Source organism: Postia placenta (assembly GCF_002117355.1).
Source record: "Postia placenta MAD-698-R-SB12 unplaced genomic scaffold POSPLAscaffold_11, whole genome shotgun sequence".
Taxonomy (NCBI): Eukaryota; Fungi; Basidiomycota; class Agaricomycetes; order Polyporales; family Adustoporiaceae; genus Rhodonia; species Rhodonia placenta.
Window position 1 is genome coordinate 557,472 of NW_020169842.1, and position 27,583 is coordinate 585,054.

Here is a 27,583-nt window from a genome sequence, read left to right on the forward strand (position 1 = left end):
ACAACTCGACATAGTAATCGAAAGTCACTTACCTAGTCGGGACAGCCCAAATTGAAGCCACGTGGTGCACACCGAGGCGTCTCTGACGACCACCCACACATCTATCACCGTAACCTGCGCTTTCCACCCGTCCTCCTCCCTCTTGGACACGGCCTGGCTGACCTGGAACGTGCATCGTGGCAATGGCGACCGCCGTATACGGCACACAGCACACCATGACCGCATCCCCTAATTTCGGTCGCGACCAGGGCGCACAGCAGTCTGGGGAGGAGCAGTACATCTCGACATTCTTCTGCCGGGCCCTCTATGACTATCAGACCTCGGACGCCTCCTCTCTGTCCTTCCACAAGGACGACGTCATCGAGGTTCTCACACAACTGGAGTCTGGCTGGTGGGACGGACTATTAGGTGACGAGCGCGGCTGGTTCCCCTCGAATTATGTCGCCATCATCTCAGACCAGGAGGCGGAGGTGGCTATCAACGGATCCGAGTATGTCACATCACAACCTCCTTCTCTCCAGGACGACTCTATGGTGGACATGGCGCAATCCATGTCCAGCACGTTATCCAACCGTGACGGGGACTGGCTCGATTCTGATGTAGAGTATTCCCGCAATGCACGACAGCCTGACAGCTATGTCAATGGCGTGAACGGCAAGTCTGTTCAGCATAATGACTTTTGGGTGCCGCAGGTATCGCAGGACGGTCGAGTAAGAGTGATGCCTCACTTGTCGGGACACTCACTAAGTGTCTCTTGCTCTAGATATTTTACGTGAACACACAGACTGGACAGCATTCTAGAGATCTGCCACAGGAGATGGAAGAGGACCCAGACGGAGACTTCGCCGGATTGGCCTCTTCGCAGATATCCCCCCGTGGTGGATCTAGCGCGGGTTTAGGACTTGCTAACGGCCTAGGGCAGGAACTTGGTACTGCAGCAGGCTTTGGTATCTCGAAACGCTCACGAGTGCCTGATCCATGGGAGGAACGCCTAGCAGACGACGGCCTTTCGTATTATTATGTGAACAAGCTCGATGGCCAGATATCATGGACCCGCCCGGAAGCGACCGTTCCCATGTCGCGGGAAGCCTCCTCCATGCAGCCGTCGTCGAGTTATTCTTCGCGGAACGGTAGCCTGAACGGTCGAGGCGGTGCGCCCGCTATGATGAGTCGCATGCGCTCGGACTCATCTGTCTCTGGGCCGCGAGAGCGCTCCGACAGCAATGCCGATAGGTACAGCATCAATTCGGACGATTCAGAGGTCTTCCCACAGCGCGCGCGATCGGGATCCTCCGCCAACGCGAGGCCTACAAACGGTGCCGTGCCCCGCGCACGAACACCGCGACATGTCGAGCTCACTCCGCCAGAGCAGCTTGCGAAGGCATTGCAGCACGCTCTGACACCGCCGGGGCCCGCCTCGCCGGTGGACTTGTCAAACCACGTCCGGGAGGCTATTGCAGATATAATGGACCACTTACGATCCGCGCTCTCCCCGCGGAGGCCGGATCAGTTCGAGGAAATCGACAAGCGGGTGCAGGAGGTCGTTTCGACGGTGCGCAACCTATTATATGTGACTGCAACCCCCATTGGCCACATTCCGAGCAATCTCTACTTCCGTGATGGGCGCGACTCGAGGACATCTACCGGGCAGTCGATGCAGTCGCACCTCAAGGCAGCGCAAAGAAAGGTCTCAGGCACGCTGTCCAAACTTGTGCTGTCTGCTTTGGCCATGCAGTACGACCCGGCACTGACCTCCAGCGATCGGCCGAATCGGATAGAGTCGGATGTCGCGGAACTGGAGCGGGCGGTCGTCACGTTCGTCACGGAGGTGCACGCCTTCCAGGAACAAAATGCGCCTGCCCAAGGAGGTCAACCGTCGCCGATCACGAAGCGTCTGTACGGAGTGCTCTCGCCATCAAACGTTGGGTTGGGTCTGCCGGGAGCTGGAGCCGGTGGTAGTTGGAGGGGCTTTGGCTACGTGCCGCTAGAGGAAACGGAGCAGTCGAATCTTCAGGCTTTCACTGGGAATCAGGTGCAGGAAGTGAAGATTGCTGCCCGGGGTCTCGGGGATCGCCTGGGTGCCTTGACTGCACTGCTCAAACGTGCTGACTTCGACACAGGTATGTGCAACGCAGCTACATGTCCTGTCTGACTGATGTGCGCTCTAGAACGTCTGCGGCGGGAATGCCAGTCTGTGATCGCGCATCTCTCCTCCATCCTTGAATTTGTCGGGAATATCGATGTCGCTCGGCATGTCGACGTTGATGGCGTGCGGTTAGAGCTAGGGCAGTCGATCATCCATATCCAATACATGGAGACGGTGGAGAAGGCTAGACTTCTCGTGCGCACTATGGAGGCTGCGTTGCAGTCATTATACGATGACGGAACCACCCTCCTTCTGGCAGCTCAGGATCTTGGGCGCACAGACCTCGACGACACCGGTCGTATAACCCAACGAGATTACATGGACGCTTTGGTAGCCGGTATTATTGCCAACGCCAATGTAGCCGTACAAAGCCTCGAAGCCTTGCTCGGGGTCGGCTTCGACCAGTCCGACATCAGCCAGACAGACTATGCCAATTCAATCGAATGGCGCAAGTCGCGGCCTGTTGAAATGCACGGTGAAGAGGTTGTGGATCTGGAAATGGCTCTGGGCAGACCGGGCACGCGGGTCACGAGCCCCATGGATGCTCACCCATCCCAGTCAACGCTATTCTACGAGTCCTCGCAGTCCTCGCAAGCTTCCCTTGACATGATGGCGAGGTCACGGTCGGGGAGCGTGGCAGACTCGGCAGCGACACCGACATGGCCCGCGACCGAGCCGTCCGAATCTGGCACACTTGTGTCGCATCCGACGCCAGACCCCGAGCCGCCAGAGCTAGCGGACATGGATGAGGACGAGCGTAAGCATGTTGGCCACCGTATGGACTGCAATTGACGTCTAGTTGCTATTTAGCAGCGACGTCAGCCAAGTCGCCCCCGCGATCGGCAGCGGCGGCGAGAAAGATCATGAAGATCCTCGGAGATGACGCCCCTCAGCATATCCTACAGAAGCTGAATGCGGACTCGAAGCCGTGGTATCTGCGGCCAAATTATGACCAGCTAGAGATCCTCATGGATCCAGACGGTGCTGTGCGCGCGGGAACATCATCGGCTCTCGTGGAGCGTCTCACAGCACACGAGCATGGAGGTGTGTACTGTCAACTGGGTGCAGATACTGTTCGCTCACAACATGTGCAGATCCAACGTTCAATCAGAACTTCTTGTTGACGTTCAAATCCTTCATGACGCTCGACGACTTTTTCGACCTGCTTGTACGTCGGTTCTGGGTACAGCCGCCTGCAAACTTATCTCCTGCCGAGCTTGAAGAGTGGACAAAGCTGAAACAGCACGTCATTCGCATGCGGTGCGTCAGTAGCGACACTGACACTGGACCTCCGGGCTGACATGACGTAACAGAGTGTTGAACACCTTTAAGACCATGGTGACTGATGACGGAATCTTGGAAAAGGAGGATATCTACGTCCTCGCGCGCATGAAGGACTTTGCGTCAAATGAGGAAGTTGTGAACTTCGCTGCCGCGAAGCAGCTCCTTATCTTAATTGAGCGTGCGGTACGTGTGATTCTATTTACTTCAACACAAAGCCTCTGACATGTGGACATTCAGCAACGAGGCGGCGATGCACCTATCAAGATCAGCACTGTCCCTGCTTCCCCGCCAGCGCCGGTTCTTCCACGGAACACCAAGAAGCTGAAGTTACTCGACATTGATCCAGTCGAACTTGCAAGACAGCTGACGCTTATGGAAGCTGCCATGTACAAGAAAATTCGGCCCATGGAGTGTCTCCTACGGTCACGAGAGACAAAACCTGGAAGATCAGGCGATAACTTCTCCTCCATTATCCAACTCAGCAATCGAGTCAGTACTAGTTTAGTCATAAATTTTTGCTGTGCTGATGACCACCACAGATTGCGAACTGGGTGGCTGAATCGGTGCTGGACAAGGAAGACTCTCGCAAACGTGCTACCATTGTGAAACACTTCATCAGTGTTGCGGATGTGAGTCCTAGCCAGTCTTCAGGCCTCCATGTATATTCATGACGACTGAATCGATATGTAGCGCTGCCGATCCATGCAGAACTACTCTACGATGACTGCGATCGTTTCAGGCCTGGCTACTCCTCCCATTCGCCGGCTGAAGAGGACATGGGAGCAGGTGAATGCGCGTTTTATGTCACAGCTGAGGGTCTGCGAGTCAACCATTGATACCGCCAAAAACTTTAATAATTATCGATCCACTTTGGCGAGGATTACGCCCCCATGTGTGCCTTTCATCGGTAAGCATGGAATTCTTCTCTTCCTTGACCTGCAGTATATAACCCTTTTTTTAGGTGTTTACCTCACGACGCTGACGTTCATCAACGATGGAGCGGAAGACAAGCTAGCTGGGAACATGGTCAACTTCCGCAAACGTCAAAAGGCTGCAGAGGTCATCCAGGACATCAAGCGCTGGCAGTCCAAACCGTACAACTACCAAACTGTCGCCTCCGTCCTCACATATCTTGAGGAGTGCTTCAGCAAGTACAGCGACGGCTTCGACTATGCCGATCAGTTCTGGAATCTTAGTCTGGAACGCGAGCCCCGGGAGAGAGAAGACGAGAAGATGGCAAGATTGTTACAGGAGAGTGGTTTCCTTTGATATCCTATCCATACAGCTTGGTTTCTCGTTCGAAGTTTGGTATTATTCGCATTGCTCTGTAACTTTATACGCTGATTTACACGCTGCTCCTCATGTAGTTTTAGTTATACCTGACATGGATGGATAGTACTGCCCGTACCCAGGAGCATGCGCATTCACCTGCACCTACTGCATTACCGAATATAATACCAGCGCGATCATTCATTACCGTGGGAATGAACCTCTAAACAAAACCGCCACCACCAATGGCTGCTGAATGTTGACAGTGAACGTCGCTGTTCACGGCGCGCATCCTGATCCCGACGTACGCATTTGCAGAATACAATGGAGGAGGATTCAACGTTCTTCGACCGCGAACGCGATAGACTGACGGGAGAAATTACGACCGTGAGTGACAAACGTTTAGATGGGTATCGTTCATTGTCACCCTTCTGATCGGTCAGGCTTTTGAGGAACTGCTATCCTCGAGCAACAATCTCAACCGCAAACTCGAGGAAGTTTTGGGTATGACGAGAGAATACGAGACAATCGCTGCCCTGTGGTCGAGCTTTCATGAGCTCATGCGCGGTCAACGAGACGAGCCTGAGGAGCCAACGGCAGAGCATCCGCAAGGATTACCAGGGACAGGAGGGCATGTTATCGCCGCGAGGTCAGGTAGTACAGGTCCTGGCGGTCAAAATGAGGGATGATGCTACAGATTGTCCAGATATATGACGAAACGCGTGATATGAAATTGTCATGCACATAACAGGTATCCAAGTACAGGGAGACAGAATGCAGCAAATGGTAAACGGAATAATTATGTACAAGAATGGCATCGCTATCATACGTCTGCCCAGCTTGCGACCTGTAGATGATAGACAATGAGCTAACTGTGGGACAACACAAGGATGCACACATACCCAAGAGAAACCGTTAAACTCAGCCTGGTCGCGAGTAGACAGCTGGGTGTGCACAGGCGTCAATGTCGGCTGCTCACGAGTGAACTCTTCATCGAAGTTGCTAGTATCAGCAGTGCCATTCTACGTGGTATAAAGATGTGAGACTAAGACACTAGATAACCGACAGTCACACGTACAATGGTGGGGAAGTAAGGCGGTTGAATGCGTTTGTTGTGCACATCATCCCAGTTTACATCCTTGAAGAAAGGATGGCGTTTGATCTCCTCAGCATCTGCTTCGCCAGAGCCAAGTCGCCGTTTGGGATCGCGGGTTAGGAGCTGGACTAGGGATGAGAAGAAGGTAATAAAATAAAATAACAGCACCATACCTTCTGAAGGACCGAGACAGCATCGCGGGGCATTGTAATCGGGTACAGGGGTTCATCTTCCAGGATGGCGTCAAAGATTTCGTCTTCGTCATCTCCGCGGAATGGCGATTGGCCAAGGAGCATCTCATACATGAGAACGCCAAATGCCCACCAGTCGACTGCGCGGCCGTATCGTTGCTCCAAGAGAATCTATATAGCCAGAGTCAACGAGGCGGGCCACAGCCTGGAACCACTGGTACTGACCTCGGGAGCCATGAATTCCGGCGTCCCACAGAATGTGCTCGTGGTTGAACCGTAGGGCATATCTTCCTTGCAGAGACCATAATCAGCTACCTTGACGTGTCCGTCCGTCGTTAGGAGAATGTTGTCCAGCTTAAGATCCCTGCGGGACTGTGAATACGTGGCAACGAGGTTGCAGCGACGCTACAAACCGGTAGATGATGCCATTGGCGTGAAAGTACTCGAGCGCTAGGAGAACTTCCGACGCATAAAACTTCGCCTGCCGTAGAGAGAACTGCTTGCGCTGAATGTGAAGCATGAGATCGCCTCCGCTGACGTACTCCATAACGAAGTACACGCGGGTCTCCGTCTGGAAACATGAATGAAGACCAAGGAGGAATGGGTGTCGCTCCCTGGCAGCGGCCAAGAATACTCGTTTCTCAGAACGGGTGCTGCACGACGACTGAGCGATAGATTATGACAGCGCGGCAAACGAGCCTACCTTTCAACCTCATCGTTGTCAATGATGAACTCTTTCTTCAACACCTTGATAGCATACAGGCTACCTGTCTTCTTCTCCTCCGCCAGCATGACCTTACCGAAGTTACCCTTCCCGAGCACAGCGAGGAAGTTAAAATCATCGAGACCAACTTTGCGCTGACGCGCGGGCGCACGCTGCACTGGAGTGGGCGGCAAGCTGGGGGCCCGTTCCTGCTGGGGAGAGCGGGCGAAAGCTGCTGGCGCCGTCTTCGCGGGTATCACCTGTTGAGACGGTTGAGCCTGGAGACTCATGTCAGTTCAGTTCAGTGCGGGGGATTATATGGGCTGAGACTTGCCTGGTACCCATATGCGTCCTGCGCTTCGTATCCGCCTGGTCCGGGGCGCCCTGGTTGTATGGGCTCGGAGGGGTATCCAGGTGTCCGACCTGCAGTGGCCTGTCGTGGTGGTTGGGCGGGGTAGGCGGCTGATGGAGGCTGGGCCATACGCTGATCCAGGCTTTCAGGAGGAGGGGTTTGCATTTGTGGACGACCATACGAGACGTCCTTCTGGGGAAGCGGTGGCTCGGCAACTTTCATGCGATCCATGTCGCCAGTCAGCTGATCCAGGGGAGGCTCCGGAGGCATCGGAGAGCGAGGCAGTTGAGTGTACTGCGTTGTCTGACGCGACTGGGTGGTCGTTTTGCCTCCTCTCGCCTTGTTGATATCGCGCCAGTCACGGAGGAGCTGGTTAGCAGTCTCCATGGACATGCCACAGAAGTCAGGGACAAGATGGGCGCAATTTGCGTGACAGGTGATGCCACACTCAGTGCATCGGCGAGCATTCTTGCGGCCTAAAGGAAGCATATAGCCACAATGACAACACCAATTTGCACCGATATTGGTGATTGGTTCGAACCGATGCGGGATACGATGGTTGATTTTTTCTGCATCGTCGTCCTGCAAAAAGGCGGTGAGGAAATGGGATCGATGGGGTGATGCTTGTACTTACGCCAGTATTCGATTTAGAAATACATTTCGTTACAACCTTCTCGTAGCACTTCTTGTGACAAGTATACCGGCAATCCTCGCATTGATATCCGACGGCGTTCAGTAAGAATTCGTTGCAGAAAGCGCAGAGAATGATCTGGTAGAACTGACGTTGGACGAATTTGTGTCCATTCATCTCGTGCACCTCATCTCTACGCTTGCGAAGAGCACCTTGACGGCCGAGACCGCCCGGGGCATCCAAAGGGCGTTTGCGAACGTTCTCCTTGACTGAGAAGAAGATGAATGATAAATACATCACAAGCATAATACAACATACCGAAATTTAAGCGCAAGGCAAGCGCGCCTGCAGGCTCAACCACAAACCAGGCGTCAATACCCTCCGATTGACTCATGGAAGGTACAGAGGACGAGGGCTGGATAGAAGCGTTTGGCCCGAAACCGACAGGAGCATTCATGTCATTACCATGCGACCCCATGGCTGTACCGTCGCCGTTCATTGCTCCAGCGGTAACCCAGCCGCCTTGACCGCTCTCCATCAAGACCTTCTGCTTCCTCTGGGCATCAACGAGGTCGGAGATCTTGATCCACAGGAGACCGATCGGGATAGGGTATGACTCGCCGACTTGTTTGTCATAGACTGTGATTTCGACTTCGTTCGCTTTCTCAATCGTGATCTCGAAGTCTTCCATCCAGCGATCGGTCTTGGAGGGATGGGAACGATCGCGCTCCGTCCCTTCCACCTTGAACGAAACGTAGGTTTCGCACTGCTTAGCAGATGAGAAACGGTATCTGGGAGCGTGTTCAAGTTCTCGAGCACCCTTGAGGGTCACTTGTAGCTTCCCAGACAGGTTCTTGGAACGCAAGTTCTCCTTGCGCTCACCCTCTACACCAGGGCCCACAGCACCTGCATATATGTGAGAATTTCACGCAAATGTTCGACAAACCATGCACACCTGTATCCTCCTCCTCCAACGCATCGTCCAAAATATGTAGATTTTTGTAGCGCTTGAGAGCCGTCTGTAGTAGATGTATCTTTCGCTCACTTTCTATCTTCTTGCTCTCAGCGTCCGCTCGCGACCGTTTGTCGCCATCGGCCTGGAACAGCTTGGCCATCTTGTCAATGCCTTTCTTCAGTTGCATCTCCACCTGTAGTTTAAATTCGAGCTCATGCAGCATGCTTGATATTTTGGCCGTCGTATGGGGAGTGTCCGCCTTGATCAAGTCAAGTTTGGTGTACATTTTGGGCTTTGAAGCACCAGGTGTGTCATCGTCAGGCAGGCTGCCACCAGATTTACGCAGGTCAGGGGACTGCGGGCTTTGTGCGCCACGACGCGAACCATCCGGCAGCGGTGAGGACGGGGCACGATTGTTATCGGATGAACGGCCAGCGCGTTGACCGTACGACGCGCCGCCCTGACCAGGACCGGGACTGCCTGATCGCGACTGATCATCGCGCTGGGCTTGCATCAACTTGCGAGACTGCAGCTCCCGCAGGGTGTCTTCGAAATAGGAGAGCGAGCGCTCCGCCTCCCTAATCCTAGCATCGGTACCCGCGCGAACTTCAGGGTTGGAAGTGACTGTGAGCATGCGCCTGGAGGCCTCCAGGAGCCTGCGCTCGGTTTGAATGCGCCTGGAGACATCCTCGATCTTCTGGTCCAGCTCGTGCGCCTTGGGGAAAGATGAGGACCGCGACAAGAATCAGGAAGGTATTGCCGCACCATAGCTGAGTACTGGATACCAACGCCCTGCGTACGGCGGGAACACTCTGCACGTTGCAGAAGGCGAGGAAGAGAAGGGCTGTAGGGCTGAGCGCGGAAGGGGCGGTGATATGTGTGTATTTGCTTGTCCCGGCACTATTCGCTTTTACATGCCGGTAAGGGGGTTATTCTTGGAATTCGTTTCCCTTGGTGACCACTTATCTCCTCCCTCCTGTCTGCCTCCATCATGCCAACATTTGCCTACTGCTCCCCGCCAATCCGTGAGATGGTCGAGGGCCTTACAGTTGCTTTACATACACGCCACGTCTTTGCTTCTGGGTCGGCGTCCGACGACGTGCTAGAGCTCAAGGGCCGGATACCGGACGATGTAGATGTTATCCTAGGCTCGGATCTGGTCTTCATTATCGCCGGTACGGTAAAGTCTGGCCGGGTCGCGTCTGGTGTAGTGCGACGGTCAGCAGTCGCGAAGCATATAATAGACTACTTTCGGACGGTGAGTATGTTCCTCTCCCATTGAGCATTTTCGCTTGACGTCGCATGGATGTCAGAATGCACATCAGCTTGGGCTGAATATGGTGTCTGATATCTACATTGACGAAATAGATGGTAGCGCGAAATGTAGGCATACTAACTCATGAAGATTTGAAGCTGCCATCTCATCATTCCAGTTTCTGTCACGTCTGCCAGACCCCTGCGAGCGCAATCACGGCTTGCTACTGTGCGCCTACTCTCTGTCGACCTGAAGCTCTCATGCAAGTTCACCAGTCGGTTCGGGAATGCATGTGAGGCGCTCGAGGGCTACACAGCATGCAATACTGATGTGAGATGACATGATAAGCGACAGAAGAGCATCCGTTCGCCGGTCAAGTGTATCTACCCGTTCTGTCCTGTCTGGACCGCGTTGTAGAGAAGTTTGTTTGCTATCATCTCGTAAAGTAAGTGTGTATCGTCTATGCCCGACGTGCTTACAATGTAGATTGCTATTCTCAGGCGGTATCCGCTCATCTTTGGGCCTTGGCGCGCAGTAAGTAGTCTCAGCGATGACATCTGTCGCTGACCACCATATATGCGCAGCGACTGGACTTGGAGTCAGCTCTTTTCCCGTCTCTTGTCGATTCCCTAACGAGAATCGCGGAGAGGTCCACCAACGAAACATTTGCCAGGAAGTTCAACCGCATAACTAAGGTAGCACTTTGCGTTCAAATGCTCTGCTTCATTGCGCATAACTGAAAATCGCAGAGGATCAGAAAAGCCAATGATTCGTCTATGTCTCGCTCCGTAGACGCGCTGCACGGATGTATCGGCTCAGCTCAAACAGACGATGACCATGATGCAGTGCCGCGATCACAGCCTGATACTATATGCCAGGCCTTCGAATACCTCTTCAGGCAAGGCATTAGACCAGCTCTCTTCAAGGTAATCTGATCGTTCGGTGTGATTTTGGCTTGCATACTCAAGTGAGACGCGCAGGGCACGCGACGCAAATCTTCAAGTAACGAACTTGAAGCTGACGAGGATGATGCGCGTTTCTTCAATCCTGCGCAAAATGACTCTCTTGCTAAGGATGATCCACCTGCCGAAATCTTCGACGATGCTTTGACGGACAATGACTTCCCTCTGGACGATGACGACGATGGTCATTGGCATGAGCTAGAGCTTGAAGATGACGACCCTTCAGACGAAGATTTATGGGATGGGTATCTTGACACCAGCAGTCCTCGGGACGGAGCCGATAGCGCAGTCTTTATTGACGAAGACGAGGATTCGCCGATATTAATCTGCAGCCCCTTGCTCATTCCTCATTCGCAAGATAGCTCTAGCTCAGATGACTCGATTAACGTATGTGGCGAGAATAATACCGGTTCTTCCTTGTCTAGCCATGGTTTAATGATCACTGATGACAAATTCAGAGCCTAGATACTAGCCAGAACCGTACGCAATTGCTCTCACCCGCAGTCTACTCGCAAGAGGGACGACATCGTACGCCTAGTAATGCAATACAACCAAACCTGTTGGGCGAGCAGATTGAACGTCTTTGTTCCCCTCTATCTCAATGTAGTCCTGCAATGTCTCGTCGATGCTTACCGTTGGACGATACTTCTGTGTTGGAAACTCTGAACCTTGACGGCTCCGGCAACGACTATGTGGACGATCTGCAGTGGCATGATTCCGATGATGAGACGGAGGACCGTCCTTCCATAATTTCTCCTATTCCGACTCGTGCAATGCCTCTGGTACTCGGTGTCTTCGGCTCCTTGCTAGACGAGCAAAGTGGTTTACTAGCTGCGGATCAGCTCTCCCGAAACACTGTCGGCCATCGGCTCCCCCCCTTTGTCGCATTCCCCAACAAGGTCGTCCCGCAAACAGAATGGCCATCTCACGACTCTACACCAATTCACTTTGGCAGCGCCTGTTGGTCTTTATCGCCTCATGTTGAAGCCGCCGGGTGTACTTGCTCCCTTTGCGTACCACCTCGGATCGATGGAACTACGCATGGATGTAACGAGGCGACCTTCTATTCTAGATTTTCACTCCGGTCACCTTCGGCTGAACTCGACACCTCTGGCCAGGAGGGGCTCATGGGAGTAGAAGAAGGCTGGAACGAACAGGAATTGAATATACTTGATGTAGAATAGACGTTCCCTATAGGATGTTTCACCTTGTCGCTGAAATTCAGGTGTACTGCGGCTTGCTCGATTTGTCTGAGGCCAAGTCCACGCGGATCGTCATCTGAGTGCGAGCGTGACGTTGATCGAGAAGGAACGTAGGCTTACGTCATGGGCCGCAGGCCACGTTCCAAGTTCCGCCAGACTCCGCCGCACTGAGACCTGGGTCCTGACTTGGGCACGCCCTTCCTACGCGACCTCCATCACAACTGCACGTCCGTTATCATCTCTCCCATAAGGCCTCTGCTTTTCTCTCCTCACTCGCTCGACAGAGCGTCTGTGCTCTTCAGTTCTTTCTCCGGTGACTCCAATCAAGCACAATGCTACCGGCCCAGCGTAACAAGGTTGACATAAGTGTCAGTACTGGGGAAGACAACTGTCGCCCCATCTATCTCCTGCACAATGGTCACACTAACACAATGGTATTCACAACAGAAACTCACGGAAGAGGAGCAGAAGCTCTTCCGTCTTTACGGGAAGCTCCCTACGCATAAGAATGTCTTAATGAAGATGCAAAAGGTATTTGTGGCTTGATCAAACATAGTAGCTTTTGCATCGACAACTGATCGCATTGCTGGATCCTAGGATCGCAAGTACTTTGATTCCGGAGACTATGCGCTCTCGAAGGCGGGTGTGGCTCCCCAGAACGCCGTCGGGACTGCGATTCCCAATCCGGAGAAGTAAGTTTCACGGCTTGCCCGCCCGAATGGATCTTGATTCAGGGCTTAGTCTTTCTGCAGTATTCCGCATGCGTCGTCCCCTCCCGTCTCCCACCAGCCAATTTCTGTCTCGCCAACCAACTCTAATATGAGCCCTGTCAAGGAGAGCCCGCTCGCCGAGCCGGAGGTAGCGGCGAATGCACCAGTTGCGTCCACAGAGCCTGTGGAGTCTGAGGAGCCACCTGCCGAAGCAGTGGAGGATGAGCCCATCGAGGAGAAGGAAGAATGAATAGTTCACAGCCATGAACCCGCGGCGACAGGCTTGTTCAATCGGCTTCGCTAGTGGGTGTTTGGAAGGTGGCAGCTGTGGATTTTGATTGTGTGCAAGTCCTTCCACTATATGCGCCCCTTTCTTTTCGTGTCTATGTTCGATATGTACCAGTAGCATACGACCCTTCACTCGCTCTCGATTGACTGCCCTCGTTCGACGATACTATCTTGGATTATTGTCATCGTTTCGAAATGAAGTTCACGAGATTGCGCATGTCGATTTCTAGACGGCGTCTGATGTGTGACCGAACGCGTGACAGGACGCGTCCAATGCATCACGACGCGGTCGCGTTCTTCTTCATTGACGGTTTGTCTCTGACTACGTTATGGCCACGATGGACGTAGCGTCGCTTCGTTCGCAGATACAGGAAAAGTTCGGCGAATCGCTAGAGGAGGGTCTAGTCACAGAATGTACGTCGTTGTACCACGCTGCGACATAACTTCGGTTTCAACGGCTTTCTAGGCGTGCGCATTTGCCAGATGTTCAACCTGAGCGGAGAGATCCTTTGTTACAAATGGGAAGCGATGTGCTTTGGAATGTCTGGACCACGACCGCTTTTCACCGCCGACTATATCCCTGCCCTCAAGGCCAAGTGCCAGAGCGACCTCGCGAAGGCAAATGCAGCTAGGCAGAAACTCAAGGCGAACCTCAATGGGCCTTTGTCTCGCACATTTGGAGGTGGGCCAGGAAGGGCCAGTGTGCGCTCTGCTGCCTCGCCCGCGATCAGGACGCCAGTCAAGCTCACTGTAAGGCGGCAGGATGGGTTTGGCGTGGTGGCGGGAGAGGAGAGGAAAATGCCCGTGGCAGGACCTAGCAAGGTGGTTTTTGTAGGGCCGAAGATTGATGAGGAATCTAGAAAGCGGAGAGCGTGTAAGAAGACCTGTTGTCTCTAGTGTTCACGGCGCTGACCTCTGTGAAGACCGATATATGTATGAGACGGCAGCCGATCGTAGCAGAGGTATGTCTCACCTGCTGTAAACCTGTTTGTTGCCTATTCATGCTTGCATATAGTGCTGGACAACAGGATTGACGAGTTCGGAGAATGGGTCAAGGAGCATTATAACATTGAGGAGCTCGGAGATCCATCTGCTAATACAGAGGTGGGCTCGTGCACCTGCAAGCTCGCCTACGTGCTGACGCCTCATTCTACAGGAAGAGGTGGTTGTGGTTGGACGTGTTACCCATGACTCAGAGACCTCGTCTGGGTCCGTCAAGCTGAACGAAGCTTCAGTGACTCTCGAATCGTCGCGGCAGATGGGTTCAGGAGGAAGAGTCCCTCTGCGCTTCGATCCTAGCGTCAAGGTGCGACAGGGGGTAAAGGGCGTGGGTGGCATAGGACTCTTCCCTGGTGCTATAGTTGCACTCAGAGGGAAGAACGGCGGAGGGGGGTGGTTCCTGGTAACCGAAGTACTGTCGGTATGTTACACGCTCCTGGCTATCTGTGCGTATAGATGTCTGAAGACAGGCTGAAGCTGCCGCCCATGGAGTCGTCGCCAAACAATGGGATGAAAATGGAGGACTCGGAGCCATTCAGCATGCATGTGGCTTGTGGGCCATTCACCCCCGATGCGGATCTCAAGTTCAAACCGTGGCACAGACTGGTGTCCAAAATCAAAGCAGACAGGCCTGCTGTAGTATTGTTGGCGAGTAGTATGCAGCAACGATCTCTGGGTACCTCATGGCTAACAGCATGCTCAGGTAGGACCATTCATAGATGTCACCCACCCAGCCGTCAAGAGCGGCGAAGTTGACACCGACCTTGCCGACATGTTCCGAGAAACATTTATTTCGAACATGCAGGACTTCCTCAGCTCCTCTCCTGACAGCATTGTCCTCATTGTGCCTAGCGTGCGCGATGTCATTAGCGATCATGCTGTCTTCCCGCAATGCGAGTTAGGTCCAGAGTACGCGGCGGACCCTGTACGTTCTACTTCCCTCAGGCTATCATTTTCGCTCAACTTGAGGTATCGCAGCGTATACATCTCCTGCCAAATCCATGCCGATTTTCGCTCAACGGTATCTCGTTCGCTGTGAGCAGTGTAGACGTGATTTTTCATCTGCGGAAAGAAGAATTTTTTAAGCGAGCTGGGGAGGTCGACTCCATATCTTCAGTGGCAGAGGGAGCTGATGTACAAGCGAATGATGCGGAGTTAGTGGCAGGGGGAGCTGGTGTACAAGCCAATGATGCAATGACAACCACCTGTCGACATCTGCTGCAACAACGGAAGTAAGTCTTTGACAAGCCCATGCTAATACATCGGTACTGACAGGCGGAAGTTTCTATCCTATATTCCCTGCACCATTGGACTTGGCGCACGAAGTGAATCTGGATATTACTCACCTGAAGGATATTGAGCTTGGTGGTGGCGAAAACGATGATGTGGGATATGCGCCTGATGTTCTTGTTGTGTCAAGCAGGCTCAAACACTTCTCCAAGGTATGTGTACGTTATATCTACCTTTCTCAAGCTGATTTTGGGCAGGTGGTTGACTCGACCGTCGCCATCAATCCTTCCTTTCTCACGAAGGGGACATTTGCAGTCCTGACATGTTGGTCTAGTCCAGGCCCTGTGCATAATAGGGTGAAGGCGGAGGTGCAGAAGCTAGACTGATGTATAACCCTATGTATTTTCAGCTGTATAAATCGTCGTATCTTTTGTTCAAGCTGTTTGCTATCCTGATAGTTATATATCATTTCGACGCATCACGAACACTACGCCTGCCAAATTGGGATGTGTCCGCACGTGCTTGATCTGAGATCCCGGTGACGAAATGGGAAACAACTCGTCCCGCATTCTACATCTGCCACCTGAAGTACTGCTGCCATGGAACACGATACCATTAAGCGCGCTTCAAAACACAAGGTCTCTCATGTCACCGCAGACCACGGTAGCAAGAGAAAACGAAAGCACAAATCCGACAAGGAAAGTGGCAGCAAACGCCGACATAAGGGAGACGCGGAGCGGCACATTCACATTGTGGACGATGACCCGGACGCTGACATGTGGGAGGAGAAGAACATAGATATGGATGGGGAAGAGGTAAGAGTTTACTGCATCTGGATCAAATGTGTGCTCTTACATTTGGCTACAGCCTGTCGCAGCCAATATCCCGACGACGGAGAGCCTGAAATTGACTTCGCATGCTTCGGTTGAGCCGACTGATCCACCATTACCGCCCCCGACTAGGACGGAGACCACAATCAAACGAGATGAATGGATGCTCATGCTCCCCTCAACACCTCTCGTTCCCGACGTTCAGTCACGCCTGGAGGCGCCTACGGGTGATGAATTGCTAACGGAAGACTACGGAGAACCATCACAGAATGCGCGTAACATGAGTGGAGCTGTCGACTTCTTCTCCAGTCTGGGAACAGATATTAGGAAGAGGAAGTCTCAACCAGATCGACCAGATCCCGACAAGGTGCTTCTGCAGTTTCATAGTACCTCACTATTATGCTGATGAGGTTTGTCGTGACCACCACAGCCTCATATTAGCCACAGGGAACTGAACACTGCTATTAAAGAAGGCACATCTATTGATGATGTACCTCCCCCCACACCCAAGGCTCAGGTGCCTGGAGGGCCTGGTTCCCAATGGCGGATGATGAAACTCAGGCGCGTATATGAGCAAGCGGAGGAAGAGGGGAAATCTGCCGAGGAAGTAGCACTTGATCGCTTCGAATCTCTCTCAGCGTTCCGGGATGCTCAAGAAGAGCGCCGCATACTTGATGAGCGTGAAGGGCGGCGCGCAAGCAGGGGCAGCGACTCGGAACGTAAGGGGAAGGGAAGGGGACAGGGACAAGGCAGCGGTCGTCCCGAACAGCGATTCATGTTCTCCGACGTAGGCGGGAGCGCCATGTCGAGCCGTAGCTCATCCTTCCGCCGCCCCGACCTCGGTGCGAACACACCGGCGACGCCGACGCCCGAAACACGCGCGGGCGCGAGCAACCCCAATCGACAATTCGACTCGATTCGCCTGCCCTCGCAGGCGGGTACACCCGGCCAGCGGGGGCAATCGCAGTTGCACACGCCCATCCCGTCCGTGATGACACCGTCTGCGTCGCTCGTGGGTGCGCGTGGGCGGGCGCTCTCGCCGTCGTCGCTCAACCGGATGCAGGCGAAGGTTCTGCGCGCGAAGCTGACTGGCGCGTCTGACGCGGAGAACCTGGAGAAAGAGTACGACGAGGAAATGCGTAAGGCGCAAGGTGTGGAAAAGGGTGGCGTGCGGACAAAGGTGGAAGTGCTACCGACACTAGATGCGCGGGGACGGCTGTACGATGTGGGCCAGGGTAGAGATGATTCCTCGTTACCAGCAGGGAATCGCAAGCGGAATCCGCAGGTAAGTTCATCTTTTCTCTCTGAGGCTCGACATTAAAATTGTCGCAGTTCGAGACGCACGATCGTAAGACGGGCGAGCGAGTCCGTGTCAACCCCGATGACGACGAGATCACGTTGGGTGAGATGCTCCGACAGGAGCGTATGGGGGCTGGCCAGGCAGACCAAAAGAATCTGGACGCGGAGTTCGCGAGGCAGATCATGACCGATGCCAAGTTCCAGGTGAGCATGTCGACATTGGTTCTGTGGTGCGCAATATGACCTCGAAGTGTCTCTCATGCAGAACGATATCGAGTATCTGGACGACAACGCGGAGAAACTCGCGAGGAAGAAGATGCGCTCGGACGCCATGAAGCGCCAATTTGCCATCAATGGTTAGTGGACGCGTATGACCTGCAAGGACAAGTTTACCTGAGACTTTGGTAGATTACAAACAAACGCAAAAGGTTCTCGCGACGTGTCCGTTTTGCTTTGGTGAGGACGATTCGTTACCGAAGGCGCCTATCATTGCCATGGGCACCCGGGTGTACTTGTCGTGTACACTGACGGATGAGCTCGTTGAGGGGCACTGTATCATTGTGCCCATACAACATCACTTGAACATGCTGGAGGGTGACGACGATGTTTGGGACGAGGTCCGGGTACGTGTCCATAACACTGTGGCGTACGATGAGTGGCTAATTGTGGCGCATCGCAGAACTTCATGAAATGCCTGATGCGCATGTTTGCGGAGGAAGACAAGGGCGTCGTGTTCTACGAGACTGTGATCAACCTAAAATGGCAGAAGCACACAGTCATCGAGTGCGTGCCCCTACCGTGGGTGCATTTCGAGCAAATACCTGGATACTTCAAGGTATGTACCACCTTGGAAGTGGATCTGCTGGCGACTCATGGCACCCCCCTCGAAGGAATCGATCTTGATGTCGGAGACTGAATGGTCACAGCACAAAAAGCTCATCGACTTCTCAGCGCGACCAGGCGGTTTCCGCCGCGCGATGGTGCCCAATCTGCCGTACTTCATGGTGCAGTTCGACTACAAGGGCGAGAAGGGCTACGGGCATGTCATCGAGGGAACAGGTGAATCAGCTGGCACTGGCGAGGACCCGGAAGGGGACATCGATGAGGGCGAGAAGGGCGGTGGTGAATTCCCTAGGTGCGTCTGATGGCTTGTCAATGCATTAAAGGCGTTGCTGAGCTCGGGTCAATGCTCAGATATTTCGCTGGCGAGATCATCGGCAACTTGTTGGACCTGGAGCCCAGGCGGTGGCGGAGACCACGGCGCGTTGATTTCTACCAAAACAGAGAACGCGTCGCAAAGTTCAAGAGCAAGTACGATAAATATGACTGGACTGGCATGATAGGACAGTCTTGATGTATGGTAGGGAAGGTTGTTGCATCCAGTGTATATTGTATGGACTTACATATGGCTCGCATGTCGTTAATTGTGTAGAGTAGAAGCATTGTATCTCTGTCATTATTCGGACCTTTTGGATTTGCTTCAATTTCAAAGCTCGTAATGCGGACTTCGGACATGAGTTTCGGAAACGGGTTGAAAGCGGCAGTTCCCGGTCTTGGAAAGGGATACTGTTACTACCAGTATAGTACTTACATACCGCATTGCGAGTTTTGTACCGCCCCACCAGGGTGGGTCTGTAGCATCAGAGTCTGAGCATTGTCGTGGTGGGGTTCCATTGTAACCATTCTGGTGGTGCATTCAACTCGTCCTCTGACCAGGCATGCCGTCATCCATGACAGCCAGTCGATCAATGGCACCTTAGACGAGCAGACCCCCCATCTCTGCTGCATTTTCTGCGCTCGTATGCTCTTGCCTCAGCTACTGCAAACCACGACCACATATTTCTGCGGAACGAGCTTTAGACACTCACATAGGCTCATATCGCGTATGGCTGCGTCAAACCTGCCACACACGATCCGCCAGGGTATCCTAAATCTCCCCGGAAGTACCTCCGAGTCGAAGGCTATTGTGGAGCGACTTTTGGAGGAAGATAGGAACACCCATCACTGTTTCTTCGGAAAAGTAGGACTGCATAACCACCTCAGCCACCAGTGAGTTTCCTTACGAATGCACTCCTCGCCTCATAAGTGTACTGATTCTGGATAGTTTGTTAGCCGCGTATGATCTAGGGGCGCCTCCGGCTTTGTTGCAAGCGATTTATGATGCAGAGAAGAGTGGCCTATCTCCGATTCACCTAGCAGATCGTAAACAGGGCGTAGTTAAAGAGCAACCAATCACATTCACCGCTCAGAGTTGGACGGAGTATCTTGGTCAAGAGAAGTAAGAGCCTCATTGTTGTATCATCTGTGGATAGCTCGAGATTGAATCCTTGTCCTAGATACTACGCCAACTACGTCGCTTTTTTCTCTTCGGAAATTGCAGCTCTCGGTTCGGGCGAAGTGCTAGAGAGATACATCTTCTCACCAGCTGCCAACGAAAATGGCGCCCACGTTCTGTTGAGATTTATAGGTGGCGCGTGAGTGTCCTTAGCTACCGGCGTACCAATCTCTGCAAGCGGCATGGCTGATCGTCTACAACTGTAGATTGCATCCCATCATCCAGACTGGTGTATGTCTCTTGCAAGGGCTCATTCACTGATATTACTGACAACCCACTTAGTATGCCGTCGAATTCGGCAGTGACGCGATGCTAGCCCAAGGTAATGACAAAAGCCTCAAATGCAGCTCTGTGCTCACCCGTGAAATGTAGCGCTCGCTCAAACCGCAGTTCACTCCCCTTTTGTCCCTGAGATTTTTGATCTGTCGGAAACAGCACAGTCGCCTACTGTTCTCAGCAAGGCAGTCAATCCGGCACACCGACAACCATCCAGGGGCGCATCACTCCTTGCCATCCTCCGCCAAGCATACGACTCACCGCTTCTTGCGCCCGTCATGCCGTACGACCCCGATGCGCCTCTGCGCGTCCGCATAAGTGACGCGCTCGCCGAGCCCTCACGCCCAGCCGAGCTCCGCCGCCTGGCTGCACAGTGGCAGATCGACACCGCGCATGGGCAGGCTGAGCTCGACGCTAAGCTCGAGGAGCTCATCTGGGCCGCGACGCTGCTTCTCGCAGGCACTGGGCGGCACGGGCGGGCTCCGCGCCTCGACTTCTTCCTCATGCACTTCCTCAACGCGTCGCTCTTCGTGCCATCGCTGCTCGCAGCCATCCCGAGCATGGCATCGCGCGCAAAGCTGCTGCGCGCGCTCGTACCCGTCATGCTCATGTACCTTGAGATCCGCGGGCGCCCGCGTATCGATCCTGCGCTGCTTATGTCCTATACGGCGGTGCCCACACCTCCGGGGGAACGTCCAAGCCCGGACGAGAGCGCGATTGGCGACCCGCGCGACCCGAGGTATGTTGATCCTTGGCCGGCGATGGTTGCGTCAGTACTGCATGCGCCGGACCCGCACACGCTGAAGGCCATTCGCGCGCTGCATTTTGCGGCACAGCGATATGGGCGAACACCACCGGGCGGCGCCATTGGCGCATTCGACGCACGGGGAATGGAGACCCACGAGGGCATGGCGCGGGCGGATGGGACGATATTCGTGAGGGCCGCAGGCGTTGTCATGGACACTCTTGGATGGGTCACGCACGGCCAGAAGGCTGGTGGGTGGGACTTCAGTGCGCTGGGATGGGATGATGCTTGGAAAGATTGATTAAAATAAAGGTAGGCTTCGCTGTATCCGTATTAATCCTGTCATTGTCAGGTATCATGTATCAGTACTTATGTCTGCAGCCTTCCAATGCCCCGTTTTCGCATAGCCCTCCTCTCTACGACGCTCTGGACTCCGCATCTCTCGATCCGTCGGCATGTTGAAAGGCAATGCGTGGTGGGTAACATGTCGGCGGCCCGCGGCGTGTGTCCAGAAGAGAAGTTGGCTTGACAGTATCTTGCGATTGCGTTCAAGGGGTGAAATTTCATCTCCTTACAACCACCGCGTTGCGATCGCGCCGGACAAGAGCGGCAGTAGTACGACACAGTACGATGGGAAACTCGACGCCTTAACTTAGAGATGAAGCGTTTCTCATAGCTTTGGCGCATGCGTGACATGAGATACGAACACTCGTATTTCCGGGAACTGCGAGATGGTGCATGATTACTTTTACAAGCAGGGATTGTATTGGAGTTCGAGCCCCGAAATCACGAATCGGACTGACAACCCATAGACTGTGAGACGGTGCTCGGACTTTTTATTCCAATTTAGTGTAACAACGTGGGAATTTATACATATGCCCGCAGACGGCCACTGGCAGTACCTGGGCGAATCCTCCAGAGGCCAATGCCAAAATTGGTTAATATCGGGGGTGAATACAGCAAAACCAATATTGATAGACCTCCCTCGCGAAAAGTACAGATAGGCGGCATGGAGCATAACGGCGCTTCGGCACCTCGGGGTGACGTGCACTCATTCCTCAGAGGTTGTTCGCGGCAGCCATATCAAGTAATCCACACCAATGCCTCAATATTCGTCCGTTTGTCGAGGTCTACCCCGTTTGTTTCCGCAAGCAACGGCAGACAGCGATGACCCCTGCACTCTACTGTGACGCGACACGAGTAGCTTCTGATCATCAGCCATGGAGCGAGACATGTATACAACAAATTCTTTCTGAGCAGGATGCATATATCGTCGATTACCGACCATGGTCGGCAGACGAGGGGAATAGAGCAAGCGGCTACTCAATAGCCCGTCTCTGAATCGGCTGCCCGTCGCCGTCTCTGCACCACTGCCGACTCCTGCCGCGAGCTTCTGCCCCACTTTGCCGAAGTGTATACTTTGCGAGGGGAGGTCATCCAATTTCTCACAATCTAAGCGTGGGACTTCAGGCACATTGCATATCTCGACGTATCTCGGAGAGAGCTGTTCCCTTACCATGTCCGGAGGCCTCATGAATTCTGCCAAAGTGGGTCATGTTCAGGGTCGTTCTCGGGGTTTAAGGGATCGGGCGCCCAGTGGGTCCGAGTTATGGGCGCTTGGCTTCGACCAGCCCAAGTGAGGCGCGGCCAAACGAGTGCCACACTGGTATAGAGTCTAGACCCGCCAGTATTCCCGGATCATCACTTAAACTCACTATTCTCAAAGCGCTGTTTAGGAGAGGAGAGGCAGTATTGCGTCGTAATATACGTGGTGAGAAGAACTGCACAGTATTTGCGTCGACTTGAACGTTCTCCCTACAGCCTCCTGTGTCAGTTCTCGTTCTCTTCTGTGCATCATGATGTCGCGTCGTTCTTTGATCTCCCAACGCAAAACGTGCGACCGGAGATGTATGTATAGATATCAAATGTCATGGGCGTATCGAGGGCATCCCGAGAAAGTCACTTAATTAATCCATAGATACACTAATGCAGAAGGGCCCCTGAGGCTATAACTACCCTTTCCTCCAGCTCGGCGATTCCTACGCAGCTCTTCTGAAGAATGTCAGACACAACCTATTCCGAATTCATCAGAGGTATCGAGAATGGGTGAGTGCATATACGCCCGACAGTTTCTGTACCATTCACTCATGTGTCACTGCTTCCTCCATATTTCGTAGTCAAATTGTAAACTATGCTCAGGTAGCTACTATCTGCGAGTACCTCTTTGACTCGGTCGCGTTCATGATCAGTTGCTAAGTCTTGGCATACCGCATCAGGTCTTTTCCTTTATGACTATGTCATCAACTTCAATCAAGAGCATCATGTTGTCTGGTCGTGTCGTGTCACAGGCGGCGTTGCCGTGTTCGTGGCACTGCGTTACGCAACTTTGGCGTACGTAGTGACTAGTGCGGTAAACGCAGCTATTACATCCTGTGAGGTATGAAAGCCTCACGTCCTCACGTAAGCTACGCTAACGTGTGGCATACCGTGCCAGGGGTACGGTGGCTCCCTTCTATCATCTTTTCGCCTCCCTAATCTGTGTTCGATACTATTAGTGCTTACATCGTTGAGATAATCTACATCAGCACTCAATGCGCGACATATTTTGCACAAGCAGGTGAGTCCCATATTCCCCTACTGGATGCAAACAAAGAACTAGACCATACTTGATAGCGTTTGCCGCAATCCGCGTTTACGCAATCCAGCGCGGCCGGTGGCCATTATCGGTTGTCGTAATGGCACTAGGGCTCGTGCCAGTCGCAACCAACATCGTGAGTATTAGCGTATTAGCGTGTAAACATGACATGGTTGGTGACCATTTGTAGTACGCCGTTTCGCAAGTAAAACTCGTCGATGCCTTCCAATACTGTCTCCTAGACTCAGCAATCTCCATCAACAATCAACATATGTAAGTGTTTCAATTAGCGACTGTATCCGCAGTTCGGGATCGACGCTGATGGTATTATTGAAGATGTAAGGACGTTGAAAACACTTGATATGTGTCTTTAATCATGGAGATGGATGCCAAATCTACCGATAGTCCTCATTGCCACCCGTGTGTGTGTTCTCGCTTTTAATCTTCTAGTACTTGTGGCAACATGGCAAGCCACACGGGCTATCAGATACGCAACATCGATGCTCAATAGTCATAGTTCCCTTGCCACCTTATTGATGAGGGATGGTGCGTATTGTCAATGCGGTGAATGAATTACCCAGTTGACTGATTTTACTATCAAGGATCCGTACACTTCGGGTGGGCAGAGCACCAGATCCATACCGTCGAGCAACCTAATGCCTCACTACAGGATCATATCTGCGCTCAATGCGGCCAATATTGTGACCAATCTGCTAGAAGGGGTGCGTCAACAAGGGGTCATCATTTTGATCAGCTAATATATCCGGAGTCTAGACGGGAATAGACATCACGATGCCAGTCGAGATGTGTGTGCGACATCCAGAAATGATGTCATCTGCTAACGTGGACTTTCATTCTAGTTTTAGCACTGTGTTATTGTGCCGTTTCTACCTGAACCTGCGCCGAGTCGCCGACAAGGATGATCCCGTTGGACCGGCTGCATCGATATCGTCCACGACATTCTCTTCAAGGATTACTGGGAACATGGGGGAGATGCTGGAGTTCGGATCATATCTTCCCGACGACCTCAGCCTGAATAGCGACGCCGACGCTATGGAGCAGCAGACGCACGACGCAGTAGACATCTTTTGAACGGCAATGTTGGATACTGAGCTACACATAGGTCGAGCAAGAGGAAGGGAGGGTAGAGTATAGGTCAAGCCCGGAGGATACCTTGGGCTCTGAGGATGGGGCGTCCAACCAGAAGGCCTGGCAGCGCCTGGAAGCGGAAATATCATCCTCATCCTGATCAAGATCTCGCGTGCGTTTTGCAGCTGAGATCATCGTGTTCTGTAGTACGGTTGATAATCAAACTAAGCGGCACGTCTCTGGAGGTATCAGGATAAGTGCCTTGGCATTTTCAGCAGCGCAATGTGTCCCAGACACTCACGAAGAGGTAATCACTTGCGAAGTCGCGCTGGTTAAACGAGTCTAAGCACTAAACACTAAATGAACCAACCGACGAGGGTTTCGAAACCTTCAAGATTCGGCCCAGGGCACGCCACTGCAGGGCGCTAGCAGGCGCGTCGATCAGCCACACGTGTTAGAAGGCGAAGAAATTGAAACTGTGAAATGGCTAGAAATACAACTTTCGAAGAAGATAGAATCGTGTTGATAGTATGAATGTATGTAATTCACAACCTCGCGGTGATACTCTTTAGCCGCTGTTCCTCATACTGGTCTTGCAGCTTGCGGCGGAGGACCTTGCCCGTCGGTGATTTCGGTATCTGCGGTCCTTAAGCCTCTATTATACCAACATGTTAAATTTGCACGCCATACCTCATGAATTGCCTCGATGCCGCCCCGCAGCCACTTGTACGAGCTCAGGTTCTTTCTAGCCCACGCCTCCAATTCCTGCAACACTTGAGCGGTCCCGCGCTTTCGGCCTTCATCGCTCAGCACCACCCAAGCACGCGGCACCCGCTCGTCCGCGGTCCTCCCGCCTGACACGCCGCCGACACATGCGTCCACCACAAGTTTGTGTGGATGAGCCGTGAGCACCGATTCGATCTCGGTCGGTGACACTTGCGCCCCGGACACCTTCAGTGTATCCTGTAGAGCACTCGTTCCAGTCAGATATGAGTTTACAACGATACCTGCAAGACCAAGCACGTGCCTTTGCCCTGTCCATGAAGCTGGACGGAAACCCCCTTTCAGTCTCGGGGGAAGATTCTTCATCCGAACCACTCACAATAGCCTGCCCAGCTCGTCCACCCGGAAATGATCCCCCGTCTTGAGCCAGCCGTCCTCGACAAATGTTGCGCGCGTCGCCGCCTCATTCTTCCAGTAGCCCAGAGTGACGTTACCGCCCCTTAGCCACAACTCGCCCGACTCGCCCACAGGCGCGTCCGAGCCGTCGTCGCGTACAATGCGCCCCTCCATTCCCGGCAACAATATTCCTACTGAGCCCGGAACATGTGGTATGCGGCCATCGAACAAACTGACGGTCGGTACGCGGGTGGCACTGATAGTCTAGTCCCCTCACAATTGGCGGGCAAAAAATACCGCATAGGAAAAAGCCACTTACCAGTTCTGACATGCCGAAGCCTGCGCGAGGTGGGATAGCGTGAAAAATAGCTCGAAGTGCAGAAAGTAGAGCTACCTTCTGAGTACTCGACTGGTTGACCAAGCGTGTGCCGGAACTTGTCGACAAGCTCTGGTGGCAGGTGCGCGGCGCCCGACACAATTGTTGTCACGGAGGAGAATATCTCCTGGCGGAGATTCTTATTCTGCACCAGCTGGTGCACGGCTGAGGGGATCAGGTAGAGAATGTTGATACGATATCTGTCGCGGACGAGCAGACAAGCCAAAAGTTCCTATTCATTGCCTTCGTTTTGAATGGTGAGTGGAACTCACTCTCGTATCACTTTCAGGATGAGATCGATGTCCCACTTTGGGACGATGACGGTGGTAAGGGGAGCTAAGAACCCGCGGAAGCAGAACATATGCAAACCGTAGGTGTGGTACATCGGTAAGAATGCCAGCGCGACCGGTGTAGTCTCCTGTTGTGGTGAGGCCCTTCAGCTGTCCATGTCTGTTGCGAAGAGAACGAGATTTGCACAGACCAGCACGGGGCGAGGATCCACCGTTGCCACAGTGGCGGTTTGCGCGAGGGTGAAATTAATATTCCCATGCGAGATCATCACAGCTATCACGGACCAGAGTAGGCATGAGCGGCTGACAGTGTCCGCGGCTTCGGGACGAGAGATTAGAGGCAGACAGACCTTTTGGCAGTCCTGTGGTCCCGCTGGAAAATACGAGATAGGCGAGCGTGTCCCTCTTCGCAGGCCGCACAGGAGTTCGGGGGATTCTGCGCGCACTAACATCACCGATCGCTTCACTGAAGTTCTTTCTTCCAGACGACGACCCGCCCAATATATATATACGGTCCTCTGGCAGGCCCACTTCTTTGGCCGCTTGCAATGCCGTCTGGAGGAGCCGCGGCTGGACAAACAAGCGTGTCACGTCCGCAGTGCGCAACCCGTGCGTGAGTTCAAACGCTGTGGAGTGCGCCGAAAGCAGCGCGAATGGAGTGGCGATGTACAGGAGCGAGTGGACCAGGGTCACATAATCCTACAAACATGAGTCGGCATACCACAGCACGGCCGGGGGAAAGCTGCACTAACCAGGGCATTATGACTGAGAATCCCGACAATTTCGCCGTCCGGAGCGTTGATTCCAAATCCGCCCGAAGACTCCGGCGCACTGAGCGCCGTCGCACCGTCTCGGACGCGCTCTAGGAACTCGCTCCTGAACACTTTCTTCCCGGAGATGCCGTCTACGTGCAGCACATAGTCCTTCTCGGGCGTGCGCCCGGGGAGCGTGAACATGAAGTCGTGCACATTGATGTCCGGCAGAGGGGGCACCTCGGGGAAGTCCGACTTGAAGAAAACCATCGCACGAGCCCCGCTGTGTCGATGCAGCAGAGATGCAGGTATCGTTCGCGCAGGAAGGGGTGTCACCGCAAGTGCATGTGTCTGTGCGATGGTCTTTAGTACTCAGCTCAGGCTCCCCGGCTGACTCGCGTCGAAACCGGCCATGTCTTGCCGGGGGTTAAGTGGTGGGATTCTTGTCCTGCTTGCAGTATCTTTGTTGCGCTGAACATGTCCTGTGACTTTGAGTGGGTCAAAACAGATATAAGGATGATCGTGGTAGATAGCCGACATTTCAGAGACCATATCGCCCTGTGT

The 27,583-nt window shown here is 53.4% G+C and overlaps 10 protein-coding genes across 10 annotated transcripts; 8 read left to right on the forward strand and 2 right to left on the reverse strand.

Moving 5' to 3' along the window:
* Window positions 1–215: 215 nt before the first annotated feature.
* Window positions 216–3,446, forward strand: POSPLADRAFT_1149836 (hypothetical protein; the record flags this gene model as incomplete). Its single annotated transcript, XM_024486352.1, has 5 exons — window positions 216–710; window positions 794–2,120; window positions 2,169–2,903; window positions 2,960–3,190; window positions 3,241–3,446. 5 exons carry the CDS (start codon window positions 216–218, stop codon window positions 3,444–3,446), a joined length of 2,994 nt encoding a protein of 997 aa, XP_024336586.1.
* Window positions 3,447–3,822: 376 nt separating this feature from the next.
* On the forward strand, window positions 3,823–4,832 carry POSPLADRAFT_1040780 (hypothetical protein). Its single transcript, XM_024477802.1, has 4 exons — window positions 3,823–3,919; window positions 3,970–4,059; window positions 4,121–4,337; window positions 4,392–4,832. The coding sequence occupies exons 1-4, from the start codon at window positions 3,836–3,838 to the stop codon at window positions 4,697–4,699; spliced, it is 699 nt and encodes a 232-aa protein (XP_024336587.1). The 5' UTR covers window positions 3,823–3,835; the 3' UTR covers window positions 4,700–4,832.
* Window positions 4,833–5,023: 191 nt separating this feature from the next.
* On the forward strand, window positions 5,024–5,388 carry POSPLADRAFT_1149314 (hypothetical protein; the record flags this gene model as incomplete). The annotated part of the gene is made up of 2 exons (XM_024486289.1): window positions 5,024–5,086; window positions 5,143–5,388. 2 exons carry the CDS (start codon window positions 5,024–5,026, stop codon window positions 5,386–5,388), a joined length of 309 nt encoding a protein of 102 aa, XP_024336588.1.
* Window positions 5,389–5,422: 34 nt separating this feature from the next.
* POSPLADRAFT_1172041 (hypothetical protein) lies at window positions 5,423–9,261 on the reverse strand (the record flags this gene model as incomplete). Its single annotated transcript, XM_024488161.1, has 12 exons — window positions 5,423–5,546; window positions 5,602–5,721; window positions 5,778–5,918; window positions 5,969–6,157; window positions 6,212–6,350; window positions 6,400–6,639; window positions 6,690–6,884; window positions 6,950–6,967; window positions 7,031–7,623; window positions 7,676–7,941; window positions 7,991–8,578; window positions 8,628–9,261. 12 exons carry the CDS (start codon window positions 9,259–9,261, stop codon window positions 5,523–5,525), a joined length of 3,147 nt encoding a protein of 1,048 aa, XP_024336589.1. The 3' UTR covers window positions 5,423–5,522.
* Window positions 9,262–12,262: 3,001 nt separating this feature from the next.
* POSPLADRAFT_1040782 (hypothetical protein) lies at window positions 12,263–13,271 on the forward strand. Its single transcript, XM_024477803.1, has 4 exons — window positions 12,263–12,414; window positions 12,494–12,577; window positions 12,644–12,738; window positions 12,799–13,271. The coding sequence occupies exons 1-4, from the start codon at window positions 12,379–12,381 to the stop codon at window positions 13,004–13,006; spliced, it is 423 nt and encodes a 140-aa protein (XP_024336590.1). The 5' UTR covers window positions 12,263–12,378; the 3' UTR covers window positions 13,007–13,271.
* Window positions 13,272–13,842: 571 nt separating this feature from the next.
* POSPLADRAFT_1149016 (hypothetical protein) lies at window positions 13,843–15,659 on the forward strand (the record flags this gene model as incomplete). Its single annotated transcript, XM_024486248.1, has 10 exons — window positions 13,843–13,918; window positions 13,968–14,006; window positions 14,060–14,148; window positions 14,201–14,464; window positions 14,521–14,695; window positions 14,751–14,968; window positions 15,022–15,159; window positions 15,199–15,275; window positions 15,326–15,485; window positions 15,531–15,659. 10 exons carry the CDS (start codon window positions 13,843–13,845, stop codon window positions 15,657–15,659), a joined length of 1,365 nt encoding a protein of 454 aa, XP_024336591.1.
* Window positions 15,660–15,872: 213 nt separating this feature from the next.
* Window positions 15,873–18,756, forward strand: POSPLADRAFT_1048270 (hypothetical protein; the record flags this gene model as incomplete). The annotated part of the gene is made up of 9 exons (XM_024479477.1): window positions 15,873–16,088; window positions 16,141–16,470; window positions 16,534–17,388; window positions 17,436–17,606; window positions 17,668–17,758; window positions 17,811–18,025; window positions 18,082–18,237; window positions 18,293–18,537; window positions 18,597–18,756. The coding sequence occupies 9 exons, from the start codon at window positions 15,873–15,875 to the stop codon at window positions 18,754–18,756; spliced, it is 2,439 nt and encodes an 812-aa protein (XP_024336592.1).
* Window positions 18,757–19,287: 531 nt separating this feature from the next.
* Window positions 19,288–21,059, forward strand: POSPLADRAFT_1048271 (hypothetical protein; the record flags this gene model as incomplete). Its single annotated transcript, XM_024479478.1, has 6 exons — window positions 19,288–19,451; window positions 19,507–19,680; window positions 19,739–19,876; window positions 19,944–19,968; window positions 20,020–20,059; window positions 20,110–21,059. 6 exons carry the CDS (start codon window positions 19,288–19,290, stop codon window positions 21,057–21,059), a joined length of 1,491 nt encoding a protein of 496 aa, XP_024336593.1.
* A 1,216-nt stretch (window positions 21,060–22,275) lies between these two features.
* POSPLADRAFT_1149205 (hypothetical protein) lies at window positions 22,276–24,642 on the forward strand (the record flags this gene model as incomplete). The annotated part of the gene is made up of 12 exons (XM_024486282.1): window positions 22,276–22,394; window positions 22,580–22,666; window positions 22,806–22,864; window positions 23,035–23,149; window positions 23,314–23,375; window positions 23,432–23,529; window positions 23,584–23,666; window positions 23,730–23,739; window positions 23,996–24,115; window positions 24,168–24,199; window positions 24,254–24,470; window positions 24,517–24,642. 12 exons carry the CDS (start codon window positions 22,276–22,278, stop codon window positions 24,640–24,642), a joined length of 1,128 nt encoding a protein of 375 aa, XP_024336594.1.
* A 385-nt stretch (window positions 24,643–25,027) lies between these two features.
* On the reverse strand, window positions 25,028–27,289 carry POSPLADRAFT_1149247 (hypothetical protein; the record flags this gene model as incomplete). The annotated part of the gene is made up of 9 exons (XM_024486284.1): window positions 25,028–25,120; window positions 25,173–25,455; window positions 25,585–25,865; window positions 25,921–25,940; window positions 25,996–26,177; window positions 26,250–26,395; window positions 26,465–26,541; window positions 26,618–26,966; window positions 27,020–27,289. The coding sequence occupies 9 exons, from the start codon at window positions 27,287–27,289 to the stop codon at window positions 25,028–25,030; spliced, it is 1,701 nt and encodes a 566-aa protein (XP_024336595.1).
* Window positions 27,290–27,583: the final 294 nt, after the last annotated feature.

Coding starts and splice junctions, on each gene's coding strand:
- POSPLADRAFT_1040780 (XM_024477802.1), top strand. CDS start 3,836: ATGGAGTGTCTCCTACGGTCACGAGAGACAAAACCTGGAAGATCAGGC. Junction 3,920..3,969: donor TTATCCAACTCAGCAATCGA/GTCAGTACTAGT, acceptor TGACCACCACAG/ATTGCGAACTGGGTGGCTGA. Junction 4,338..4,391: donor CCCATGTGTGCCTTTCATCG/GTAAGCATGGAA, acceptor CCCTTTTTTTAG/GTGTTTACCTCACGACGCTG.
- POSPLADRAFT_1040782 (XM_024477803.1), top strand. CDS start 12,379: ATGCTACCGGCCCAGCGTAACAAGGTTGACATAAGT. Junction 12,415..12,493: donor GTAACAAGGTTGACATAAGT/GTCAGTACTGGG, acceptor TATTCACAACAG/AAACTCACGGAAGAGGAGCA. Junction 12,578..12,643: donor TCTTAATGAAGATGCAAAAG/GTATTTGTGGCT, acceptor GCTGGATCCTAG/GATCGCAAGTACTTTGATTC.